Here is a 12,265-nt window from a genome sequence, read left to right as displayed (position 1 = left end):
ACCTGAGAAGATTTCAAAAAGTACCAAGGCCAGGGCCTCCACCCTCAGATATTATAATTTAATCGGTCTGGAGTAGTGCCTGGGCATAAATATTTTTTAAAAGCTTCTGAGATGGTTCTAGGACTGCTGGCATACAAGTTCACTGTTGGATGATGAGCATTAATAATGAAGGTCAAATTACAAAATGGAGATGGAAGTTTATAATTGCTCTTTTTCTAATTACACAAATAATATATAAATTCTTTCTTATTGTTTAAAAAAGAAACTGTATGGGGCACCTGGGTGGCTTGGTCAGTTAAGCGTTGACTTCGGCTCAGGTCATGATCTCACAGTCCGTGAGTTCTAGCCCCGCATCGGGCTCTGTGCTGACAGCTCAGAGCCTGGAGCCTGTTTCAGATTCTGTGTCTCCCTCTCTCTCTGCCCCTCCCCTGTTCATGCTCTGTCTCTCTCTGTCTCAAAAATAAATAAACGTTTAAAAAAATTTAAAAAAAAAGAAACTGTATGAAAATTAATATAAAAATGAAAGTCCCCCTTCACATTACCTGTCTTCTCCTCAGATGTAACCCCTGTTAATTTATGGTTTATCCTTCTAGTAGTTTTTCCATGCATTTAAAAAAATGCATACAATTACTTATAACCATGTACAGTGTTTTTGAAGCATAAGTAGGATTATACTATATTTGTGTGTTATCTTGCGGTGCTATTTTTACTTAATTTATCTTGAGATATTTCCATGTGAATACATACAGATCTACCTCAGTTAAAAATAATATTGTTTTACTTCATTTCTTTTAATAACTGTGGTGTTTCTCAGTGTATGTGGCTTCTAATTTCTTTTTATTTTCACATATTTACAGCTCAGTGGTAGAGAGCATTGACCATAGCAGACTACCTGGTTTTGACTATAAGCATTTATTATTGTTGTTAGTATTCTTATCATTTAACTTTTCTATTTTTTACCTATATGGGCAGCACTATATTAGAATACATTTCTTTTTCTGTAATGTTTATTTATTTTTGAGACAGCACAAGTGGGGGAGGGGCCAAGAAAGGAGGACAGAGGATCCAAAGCAGGCTGTGCACTGGCAGGCTGACAGCAGCAAACCCAATGTGGGACTCGAACTCACGAACTGCAAGATCATGACCTGAGCCGAAGTTGGACACTCAACAGACTGAGCCCCCCAGATGACCCTACAATATATTTCCAATACAGTAAAATATTTCTGTAAGCAAATTTTTAAAGAGTTAGCACTGTTGGGTGAGAGGGTATGCGCATTAACATTTGAAATGTACTGTCAGTCAGATTGCTCTCCAAAAGAGGCCCTCTCAATTTACATTCACTGCAACCAATAGAATCTCATTCCAGTATTTATTTCAAGGCCTAAACAAATCATTCACGTTTAATATGACTTGATGGGATAACTAAAATGTCGGGTCTTTATTTTGACTGGAATTTTATTGAGTTGGTTTGATAGCTCTGATTATAACAGGTCATCCTGAAGTTCTGACTTGGCATTGAAGAGTCTGGACTGGATTAGCTCCAACCTTCAATGTCCCACCTGGGACCATTCAAAGAAGGATGTTCATATCCCCCCCATCATAGAGATAGAGCAGTAACCTAAATCTCAAGAAATAATCTACTTCAAATCTGTGTGTGTGTGTGTGTGTGTGCGCGCGCACATCTATACAATGTAGATGTTGTAGTACCTCATAGGGTTTGGGGGAGGATTAAATTACATAATACATTTGAAACCTGTTGCACAGTGTCTCTGGAACATAGTAAGATTTTAGTGAATTGAACCTCATTCTTATTTCTATTGTTATTTTAATTCTGTTAACAGTATGTTCAATCCTACTCTGTATAGATCATTTTATTTTTAGCATGAGTTAGAGGTACCTGGGTGGCTCAGTCGGTTAAGTGCCAGACTTCGGCTCAGATCATGATCTCACAGTTTGTGAGTTCGGGCTCCGCATCCGGCTCTGTGCTGACAGCTCGGAGCCTGAAGCCTGCTTCGGATTCTGTGTGTGTGTCTCTCTCTCTGCCCGTCCCTTACTTGCACTCTGTCTCTCTTTCTCAAAAATAAATAAAGATTTAAAAATTTTAAAAAAACCAAATGCTTATTTTTAGCATGAATTAAGGTAATTTAGGGGGATACTGGCTTCTGTATTTCAGAAGATACAAATAATTTTTTTTCTGGTGTTAAATATGTATTTGTTCCAGAAGAATCTTTTTAAAAATCACAAATCACCACTAACCACTACTTTTTATAATCTCAATGTTTTTACCCACTGTACTCAAGAAAAATATATAAAAATTAACCTTACTAAAATGTTTTATTGCTTAATTGGCTTATAGTCTTAACAGTCTAGATATAAGAATGAAATACAAAGAAAGAGATTCATGTAAAGAACAGACGCTTTAATAGAGGTCAGAAAATGTGTGCTCTATAGAAAGGCCTTTCTGACTCTGTGATTCATCAAAGTTTTCTAACTCTCCTCTTGGTATGTTGGGGCAGCTCCTGTGAAGTGAATAAACTATACCCAGTATAAGTTAAGAATGTGTGGACGCCTGTATCGAAACAAATTGGGCCTTCTGGAAGAAATCTGTGTCTCTTCCCCTCAGGGTGGGCAGATTGCTTCCAACAAAAGCTACATGCCTTTTCTTTAGCTCTCTTGAGTTCTTTGATGGCATTTCTCCTATCCACCTCCCTCCTACTGTCAGACTGGTATTGAGCAATCCCAGGTGTTTGGGTTGGTCAGCACACAGTTGGATTAGCTATCAAGTATTCAGTCGTATTAATATAGAAAACGGTAGATTTGAATGTCATTGGTACCATTTTCGGATTTTAGTTGGACTGTATCAGGATAAACAGTGACAAGCAATCTCTTCAAAGAGTCAATTATCCTTTCTCCAAGTTAGTTTCTGGAATTCTTTCTAACCTGTGACTTCTCTGGTCTCCCATTTGGAAATTGTTTTGATCGTTTTCCACATAATTCTTTTCCAGGGATTTGTATATCCTCTTTTCTGCGTTCAACCCTTCTTCCTGCCCCATACCTTGCACTTTTTTTTCCACTCTATTCTCTCTCCTTGATACCACTGTACTTACTGTTGTTCAGTATTTGTTCCTGAGAAGCTTACAGATCACTGTATCCTTATCTTTAATGCCCCTTCCAACCCCCCAAAATGTAGATTTATTTTTCCATATAAATTCTGTTAGTTAGTTAGTTAGTTTATTTAGGAGGAGAGAGCAGGGAAGGGGCAGAGAGAGAGGGAGAGCAAGAATCCCAAGCAGGCTTTGCACTGTCAGCACAGAGCCTGATGGGTCTTGATCTCAAACCATGAGATCATGACCTGCGCCAAAATCAAGAGTCAGACACTTAACCGACTGAACCACCCAGGCACCCCTCCATATAAAGTCTTATTAAATTAGCACTTTGAAATACTTAGAAGTGCCTAAGTTATATTTTTCAAATTACACTTTTAGGCAAAGCTGGCTCTCTGTGTGTGGTGTCACCCCTCTGCCCAACTTTTTATCACTTTTGGGATCCAGGGGGAACATACGATTGGTGAATTATTTCATCTAAGTCATTGAGGTATCATTTAAAAATTAATGTCTATATTCTAATCTACTAGTTTTCAGTCGGATTCTGTTCTATAACCATTGTTACCATTATCATTTGAAAATATAATTAACTTATTCTGTGGTTAGATCTCAAAAATGAGAATTTTTCTAAGGGTCATAGCAGATCTAAATTCTGATTTCAGGGGCGCCTGGGTGGCTCAGTTGGTTAAATGTCTGACTTCGGCTCAGGTCATGATCATGCGGTTCATGAGTTCAAGCCCCACATCGGGCTCTGTGCTGACGGCTCAGAGCCTGGAGCCTGCTTCAGATTCTGTGTCTCCCTCTCTCTCTGCCCCTCCCCCACTTATACTCTCTCAAAAATAAGCAAAACATTTAAAAAAAATAAATTCTGATTTCAGAATCAGAGTTCTAATTTTTATTTTGAAATCCTCACTACTTTGCATATGTTTTGATTAACTTATTAACTAATGTAGTTTTTTGAGCTTAATTTATTAAGATCCACCTAATTACTTATTTCATAATGTAATAAAATATTTGTAAAGCCCTAAAGGATTTCCTTTTATTTATTTTGCCATTGTAGGTGCTTCTATCCTACTATATCTATTGTTGGCATTCTCGTTTCATTTAAAAATTTTAATCTGATTTTGATAGTCTTTTAAAAAATTGGCTTCAATTTGATTGTTATTTTCCATCTTAAAAAGCATCTTAAGTAAGAGGTAATATTTGTAGAATGTGCTAGCTCAGTAGAATTAAAGTATTTATAATAAGAACTTGATAAAGTTTTAAGACTAATCTGAACATTTTTATTTTACTTTATGTTTAATATGTGAGAAAATGCCCAGTGTGCCATTGGTTCATAGTTTTATAAAATACTTAACCATGAATGATTTTACTTTTTATGGTTGGCTATCAGAATGTATAATGAAATGTGATTATAGTTTTCTTCATATATAGTCTTTTACTTGTGGATCTAGATCTTTATATTAAGCATGTAGCCATACAAGGGCACACATGCCATTTTCATTCTCACGTCAAATGTAAAATTCATTCAAACTAACAAAAGCAAGCTGATTTGGAGAGGTGTGGACAGTGAACAAAGGAGACAAGTACCATGTAGAGCTTGTATGGGGAGTGTGGTGTGGTATCATTTGTGTGCTAAAAGGTAGCTGAACATTTCCATTTTGGTGTCAGTCCCTTGGGAAGGACGGGGTTTCATAATGGGGTGTGATCTGCCCTCTTAGTAAGAGTGATTGACATTGAATGATTAAATAGAAGAGGAGAATAAATACCACTCCTCCCCTTTTAAGACTAAGCACATATACACTGAATGCAAATCTTTTCAGTGTAGAAGACAGTCTGGCCTAATGATAGCACATACTGAAAAGCTAGGAGAGTGAATTAACTGAGCAGATCAAAATGCACGGAAACCCAAATTATATAGTATCCTTAAAAATAACTTTTAAAACCTGAAGGTAATGGTCAATGCACATACAGAATATGATGGAAGACCCCATTTGTAAAAGTGGAATCCTGACATTAGCTCTTGGTAAATGCATGGGCAGAATGGTTCCCTGAATTGGATAACACAGTGCATACCACAGTGACTGATGAAATTGATGTGTCCGCAGGAAAGCATGTTCTATTACTGAAGGCTTTAACCTATTTTCTCCTTCTCCACAATGAGTTCCTGAGTGGATGTTATTCTCAAGGAAGTGCATTTAATTCAAAAGACGATATTTAATAGAAGGGCAGATTTAATTTAATTTAAGAATTCACTTATCTGTAGAAAAGAGAACTCTGTGGGAAAACATTATTATAAGTGATCTGGTTATATATTTCAAAGATACCATTTTTAGTGTGTTATTTGGGGGACCTGAACTTCAGTCATTCATTGGTAATATTATTATTATTCTTTAATTTTTCCATTATCTCTTAGAACACATGGCTAAAACAATTTGCATCTGGATCATAATATTTGTTTTATTAATTTATTATATTAAGGTGTATAATTGCACAAGAAATAATCAGAAAAAGTGGTTTCTTGGTTCTTCCCTTAAATTTTTGAAAATATGATGCACTCCTTTTCCCTGGGATAAATACTTGTTAATTATTGCAAAGAATAAAAGCCCATCTTGTGAATCCATTATTCTAAAATCTGAAAGGTAATATTGGTAACTGAAGAAACAGTCCATAGTTATCCTAGTATTTGCCAGGTAAAAAACTAACCAAACAAAAAACACCCTCTGTGACTTGTCTCAGAAAATAGAATACTAGTGCTCAGTAGGTTAGTAGTAGCTTAGTTTGTCTTTGAAATATATGGTAGTATAAGTTGTTAAGCTTGCTTTCCTTTTGTTCCCCCCCCACAATGTAATCAATTATAATTATTTTATTGTCAGTATAGTCTTAAGTTGATGCTCACAGTTACCACTTATTTGCTATCTTTAAAAAATTTTGTGACCTATTGTTTGTGCTTCATATTAAGAATTATGGGGTCATAAATGTATTTAAAAATAAATTTAAAATAGAAAGCTCTTAAAACATTTCATTTGGAGACAAAACAAGCAAATTCTATACTCAACAAGTGGATTAAAAACCTTTTTAAATGTACAATATTATGTTCTTTATATTTTTTGAATGTAAAATATTCAAAGAAAATCTGACGAAAGCTGAGCAAATATATATCTCTCAAATAATTGACTTGTTCAGCTTTTAGTTTTTTTTAATGTTTATTTATTTTTGAGAGAGAGACAATCTAAGTGTTTAGAAGCTTTCTTCTATAGCTTCTTCTGATTCAGATACTTACTATATTGCTCTAATATCACTTCATACTTTGCTAGATATCACTCACCATAGACATCTGACTTCTTATATATCAGATTTCACCACATTACTTAATATGTACAAAGGAAAAAATTCTTCCAGTTCAGCTGGTTTCCACAGTCAACATAATTAACACCCAAAGAAATGTTAAACTAACAAAATTTAATTTGGTCTATAATTTTCTCAATTGCTGAGTGCATTGCAGTGCATATTATTATGTTAACAGCTTTATTTTTTAATGGACTTCTTTTTAAAGCTAGCTAGTCATTTTTTGTTGACCATTGGCTGCCCTCTAGTGGACTACAACTGTTCTTTTAAAATGACCTCTCAAACCTAAAAAAAAAAAAAAAGTCATTTCTGTATGGAAGTGTGACTAGTCTTTCATGTTTTAGTACTCTTGTTTTTCATTGACTATTATGCTTAGCACAATTAGCTTTATAACTTTGTTAGAGCATTTTGCCAAAGACAGTCTTGAAAGCAACTGGCATTAAAAATAGCCATTCCATACTCATTAACAAGGACATGTTAAAAGAGGCTGATCTCATTGATAGTGTATTTTGGCATTTTTAAAAACTGTACAATGTGTTTTATGACCCGTGCTCCCTGCTTCTAAGACGTTTTCCTTGTTCTTGTTGCAGATGCTACAACTGTGGCGGCCTTGATCATCATGCTAAGGAATGTAGTCTACCTCCTCAGCCAAAGAAGTGCCATTACTGTCAGAGCATCGCGCACATGGTGGCCAACTGCCCACATAAAACTGTTGCGCAGCCGCCTGCCAGTTCTCAGGGAAGACAGGAAGCAGAATCACAGCCATGCACTTCGACTTTTCCTCGAGAGCTGGGGGGAGGGCATGGCTGCATGTCACCGCCGTTTCCTCAGGAGGCGAGGTTCGAGATAGCAGAATGGCCAGGCAGGTCATCTCAAGAAACTTCCCTGGCGAAGTCCTCTGCAGTGCCGGAAGAACCAAGCAAAAAGGGGCCTTCCGTTCAAAAAAGAAAAAAGACATAACCCTCCTTCTGAAATGTTACCGATTTCTTTCCCCAGTTGGGAAGTCTACCTCATGCAAGTACAGGGGAACAGTATTTCACAGCAGCAGCTGATTTGGGATTTTTAACTACTGTTGAGGAACTGTGAATTTTTTTAAACAGACAAATCACTCTAAGCAAATTACATTTGAGCAGGGTGTCATGTTTTATGTGACTCAGAGAATGAAATACTATGTATATCTATATGTGCATGTGTGAGAGGGAGAGAGCCTGAGTCCGTATGTGTGTGTGTGTAGGAGGATTTTCTGTAGGAATGTAGACATATATATATAAAGCGGGTTCGTCTTTATATATGTGTGTATAGAGATACAAGCACACACCCTCCCTCACAGAATTGGACATCCCCAAGAATTGCAAACCCATATGAAGCATTTTAGATGGTTTCAGAGATAATCCCTGGAGATTTTTCTTCAAATACCACTCCCTTTATATTACATGAAAATAAACACATGACTGTTACCTTTTGTGTGAACCAAAGGCTACTTCAGATCTCAGAGCTGCCAATCATATGGTACTAAAGGTTTTAAGTCATCAGTTCTCCCAAGTATGGGATTGCCTCTCTTTCCTGATGTCTATAGAGGGTCTCCCCTACCCCAACGCCCTTTGAAGGCAGGACCTTAACTCCATATGCCTCCGACTGCCATAAGCTCTTTTGAATCTGGGATCCATAACTCCAGAAAAGACAATGAATGTGTAATGACTGTGCCGATATTGCGATGTTTTTAATTCACGTGTTTTGACTGTAAATTAGATGCCTACTAAGAAAAATGAAGGGGGAGGGCAATGTACAAATGTAGTGACTTGATTGTTTTCCATGATGTTTTGATACCAGCTCATTATCATCTTTCACATGTTGTGAAGTTTTTAAGGGATTGTGGCAACAGCAGCTTCCCTTGACAGAGTCAGTCCGAACCATCGCGTCGAACAGGGGGGCCTCCTCGTTTACTACTGAAGACCTTGGAGGAAAACTCCAGTCGTGCGGTGTTGGTGTGTTTTTTTTTTGTTTGTTTTTTTTTTTTTTTTTTTTTTTTTTTTGGTGGCTTTTTTTATTCCCCCTAGAGAGGTTATCTAACTTGTCTCTAAAACCAGACAGCACAGGTAAGCATATAATCCTGGGGTTGAGAACGAAAAGTAAGTGGATGTTCACAATTGCCCACTACGGTTGCCCTACAGCAGCGTGGGGGGGCAGGCAACTAGAGTGGCGTTCCTGGGGCGGAGTGCGGAGCCTCTCCTAGGGAGAGCTGCAAGGATTTTCACACGGTGGCATTGATTTTACGGAGGTTCCCTCCATTGCTCATGCTGGAGTCACCTGCACGGCGAGTTCAGGGCGGACATTCAGGAATGGGGATAGAGATGCTTCTCAGGTTGTTCCCCAGTTAGGTTATTAATAAACTGGCTGGGGACCAGTCCTAGTATCAGTCCCTTTAGGTTTCAGTCATTAAAAAAAAAATGTTGGTGTCCTTCTGGTTCTATATGTTATGGCTAACTTTCTGAAACATCTACAAGAAGGTACCAATTCATTATAATGCTTTAACATGGGCAATAAACAACGTTTTGTGTGAGCCTGTTGGTGTAAGCTCAGATAATCAAAAAAAGAGAATAGCATGAGTCCATTGAGACCTGTTTTGCTGAGCAGCTCTGCCCCCTCCCCAACCTATCCTGGCCTGGGGGACGTAGGCATTTCCTGCTGCTTCAGCAAGCCAGCATCAGGAGAAAATGCCACAGGCTGGGTTGATGGTCCTTTATAGCTCAGCTTGAATTCCATGACAGTGTTTGTGAGATTCTCCGTGGTTTATATGTCCGTGTGCTGTGATGCAAAGCTTACCTTTGACGATATTGAATGTGGTATATAGCTGTAGAGAAGTACTTCCTTGCCTTATGTGAGGATTGTAAGCTTATTTAAATTATGTAGACAAATCAAAGTGGCATTGCTTAATTTTTAGCAGGCATAATAAGCAGGTTAACAGGAAGAATGCAAAACATGATAAGTCACTTTGAAAATTCAAACCAAAGTTCCTTGACCTTATAGAAATAGGAAATTATGGACTTGAGAATTGGACATTCCCTGTTTACATATAAAAAGTTCAGAGCTGAGATCAAGATTGAAAAAAAAAGCATTTTATAACTGGACCTTATGGGTGCAATTTAAAGTCATTTTAAGCATCTTACCAGACTGAACTAAGAGCACATACCAAACCTATCTTATGGTTAAAAGCTGGGGTTTATTTTTTATATAAAAATATTATCACTATTACATAACATACTCAGGACAAAGAACTTTGCTCAGGGAACATACCATATAATGTTGTTGTTGTTTCTTTACAGAATGGTCTACAGTCCTGCTTACTCAAAACAAACCAAATAACTTAGACCTTTATATAAGTATTATTATGTACTGATGCTAGTAATAACTACCTCTGAGTTTGACATAGATCAAAGTTTTCAAATATCAGATATCAGCTTTCCTATTTTTATTTCCCATGCTCTAAAGCAGAATTCCAAACTCCTTGCATATGTGAATATCACTGATGTGAGCACAGTGTCCATTCACATGGGTGAAATACTCTGTTTACAGCAAAAGGCTACCTCATAGTTGATGCATAGCACACCTTTATGCTGCTCCAGCCTTACAGTGGCTGATAATTCTCTGGTACAGAACCTTTTAATCTGTGTTATAGATAGAATTCACAACTACATGTTTCTGACAAACACTTGTGAATAATGAAGCATCTCATTTAGTTATTAGCAACGTCTCTGGGCATTTCCTTGAAGTTATCATGTATTTAATTTAAAGACTTATGGGCACCCTTCCACTTAAGCAAAAATACAGAAAACATAGAAGCAATCTTGGACATAGCTGTTTTGCCCAGAGGTCAGGGTGGGAAGGGATAGCAGGAGGAGAGGTTGGTGTATGAGTGTATTCATGCTGGGCAAAAGTGTAAAGGATGCCAATCTCCGTTTTTGTGTCTGTGCTGCCCTAAGGCGAAGCTTATTTCAGCATTACTGCCCTAGGCACATAACAAACTAGCACTGGCTTGCCAAGGAGTGAACATAGAGTAAACGTGCAATGCCATTTCTAGCTACTGAGGAGAAGGGTCTGTGTGAAGCATCAGTTTACAGGGGTTACTAGTAGGTTGAGCAGGAGGACTGTAACTTAGTTGCCCCTTGACCTCACCCCCATGTCAACACAATTGTAATTCCTAAGAAAGATGCACTTACCAGTCTCTTAGCCCTGGGAGCTATTCATTGCTACATGGCAGATTATAGTAGAAACCTTTTTATACTTGCATTTCTAGTCTTTACTGGAAGACTTTGGATGTATTTTTACAACTGAAAAATTTTAAAAGATTTTTACCTGCTTATAACTTGGAAGTCTGGCGTGCAATGTAGGGAAAAAGATCAAGAAACATCAAAGTATTTAACATCGTTCCATCTACAAACATAGGATTTTTAATGCCAATATTTTGAAATATTCTGGCTCAGTTTTGTTTTGCACCAGTGTGGCCCCAAGTTACTGCTAGTTGTATTTAGTTTGTGAATAGAAGCCCATAAGTGTTAATAGACTTTGTAACATTCACTGTAAGATGAATTATACAGGACATGGGAAATCTCATTAAGTCTTAAAGTTAATTTAAATTAATTTATCTGTTTTCTCTAAGAAATGTTTATCATAAAATATATATGTGTATTTCCCCTTTGGTTATACAGTTTGGGAAAGTATGTACAAGTGCAACTGACTTTAATTTCCTAGATGTCCTAATGAGATTTATTTGTTTTAGAAAAGAACAACTCGTGAAGAGCGTCAAGTTCTGTCTTAACCTAGCTGTCAGCAGCCTCTTTTAAGATGTGGTGGTTGTGTGATCTGTGTCATAGATGTTCAGTTAGAGTGTGAGAGGTTGACCTATGAATCGTTTTTGAATTTTATATTTGGAACAAAGCTGCGAAGTTATGGTAAAGTACTGTACTGTGAGAAACTATTACGCTATTTAATACATCTGTGGCTTAACACTTGTGAGTGTCACCAGCTTGAAAATGATGGTGTTGACTACCTCTTGAATTACTTAGTGTCTGTCAACCACTGGCACCCACCACCAAGCTGGCTTTAATTAGTATGTGTTGCTTTTTGGTATTAACAACTCTAACCATCCTAGAGACCAAAGTGAACACTGATTTCTGTATGTCTTTAATATGGTGTTTTACCTAGTGTTTTTAACTTATCATGTGTAGTATTTAGATTACCTCATTGTCCATTTTGGCTCATGTTGTTTACAAGTGAAAATAACAAACACTTGAACTATGTGTGTTTAAAGGACAAAAAAGGAGTAGATGTTTGGAATGGCATTTCACTCATGTAATCATCTTGATGGACTAGAATACTGTTTGCCTTTCTGCAGACCACGGACTTTATATTCTCATTTCATGCCTGATGTCTTATTCTGTCAATTATGGATATTTTAAGGTTTAAAAATTACTTGATTAAAAAATAAAACATATAACATTGGCATTTATGATGAGTTTGGGAGATTTTTCATGATTTGTATGATCATTCAATTAAAAGAATGGATAAAAGGCCAGTTAACTAGTGTTTACACCAACCTGAACATAAATAGCTTTAACTTATCTTCAGATATCGGTGATTATAGAAATGGAACTTATGACAATACAGGTGGTGAATAAATTCAGTCTAAACGAATGAAGAGAGGTAGGTCCTGTCATCATAAGGAATCCTCCTGTGTTAGCGAACATGGGTGATGCAGGCTTGTGAGTCAAGATACATACTTCATGTGGTTGTGAAAAGTGGTCCAAACAACAAAA

At 37.0% G+C, this 12,265-nt stretch overlaps 1 protein-coding gene across 1 annotated transcript in view; it reads left to right on the top strand.

Annotated features, from left to right (window-relative positions):
• LIN28B (lin-28 homolog B) overlaps positions 1-11,965 on the top strand; it is a 115,248-nt gene extending 103,283 nt beyond the window's left edge. The window contains exon 4 of the mRNA XM_027057182.2: positions 7,043-11,965. Within this exon, the coding sequence (XP_026912983.1) occupies positions 7,043-7,412 (370 nt within the window). The 3' untranslated portion in view covers positions 7,413-11,965. The remainder of the gene's footprint in view (positions 1-7,042) is intronic.
• The last annotated feature ends 300 nt before the right edge of the window (positions 11,966-12,265 follow it).

The sequence above is a fragment of the Acinonyx jubatus genome, chromosome B2 (genome assembly GCF_027475565.1).
Source record: "Acinonyx jubatus isolate Ajub_Pintada_27869175 chromosome B2, VMU_Ajub_asm_v1.0, whole genome shotgun sequence".
Taxonomy (NCBI): domain Eukaryota; kingdom Metazoa; phylum Chordata; class Mammalia; order Carnivora; family Felidae; genus Acinonyx; species Acinonyx jubatus.
This window is presented reverse-complemented; position numbering and strand designations above follow the sequence as displayed.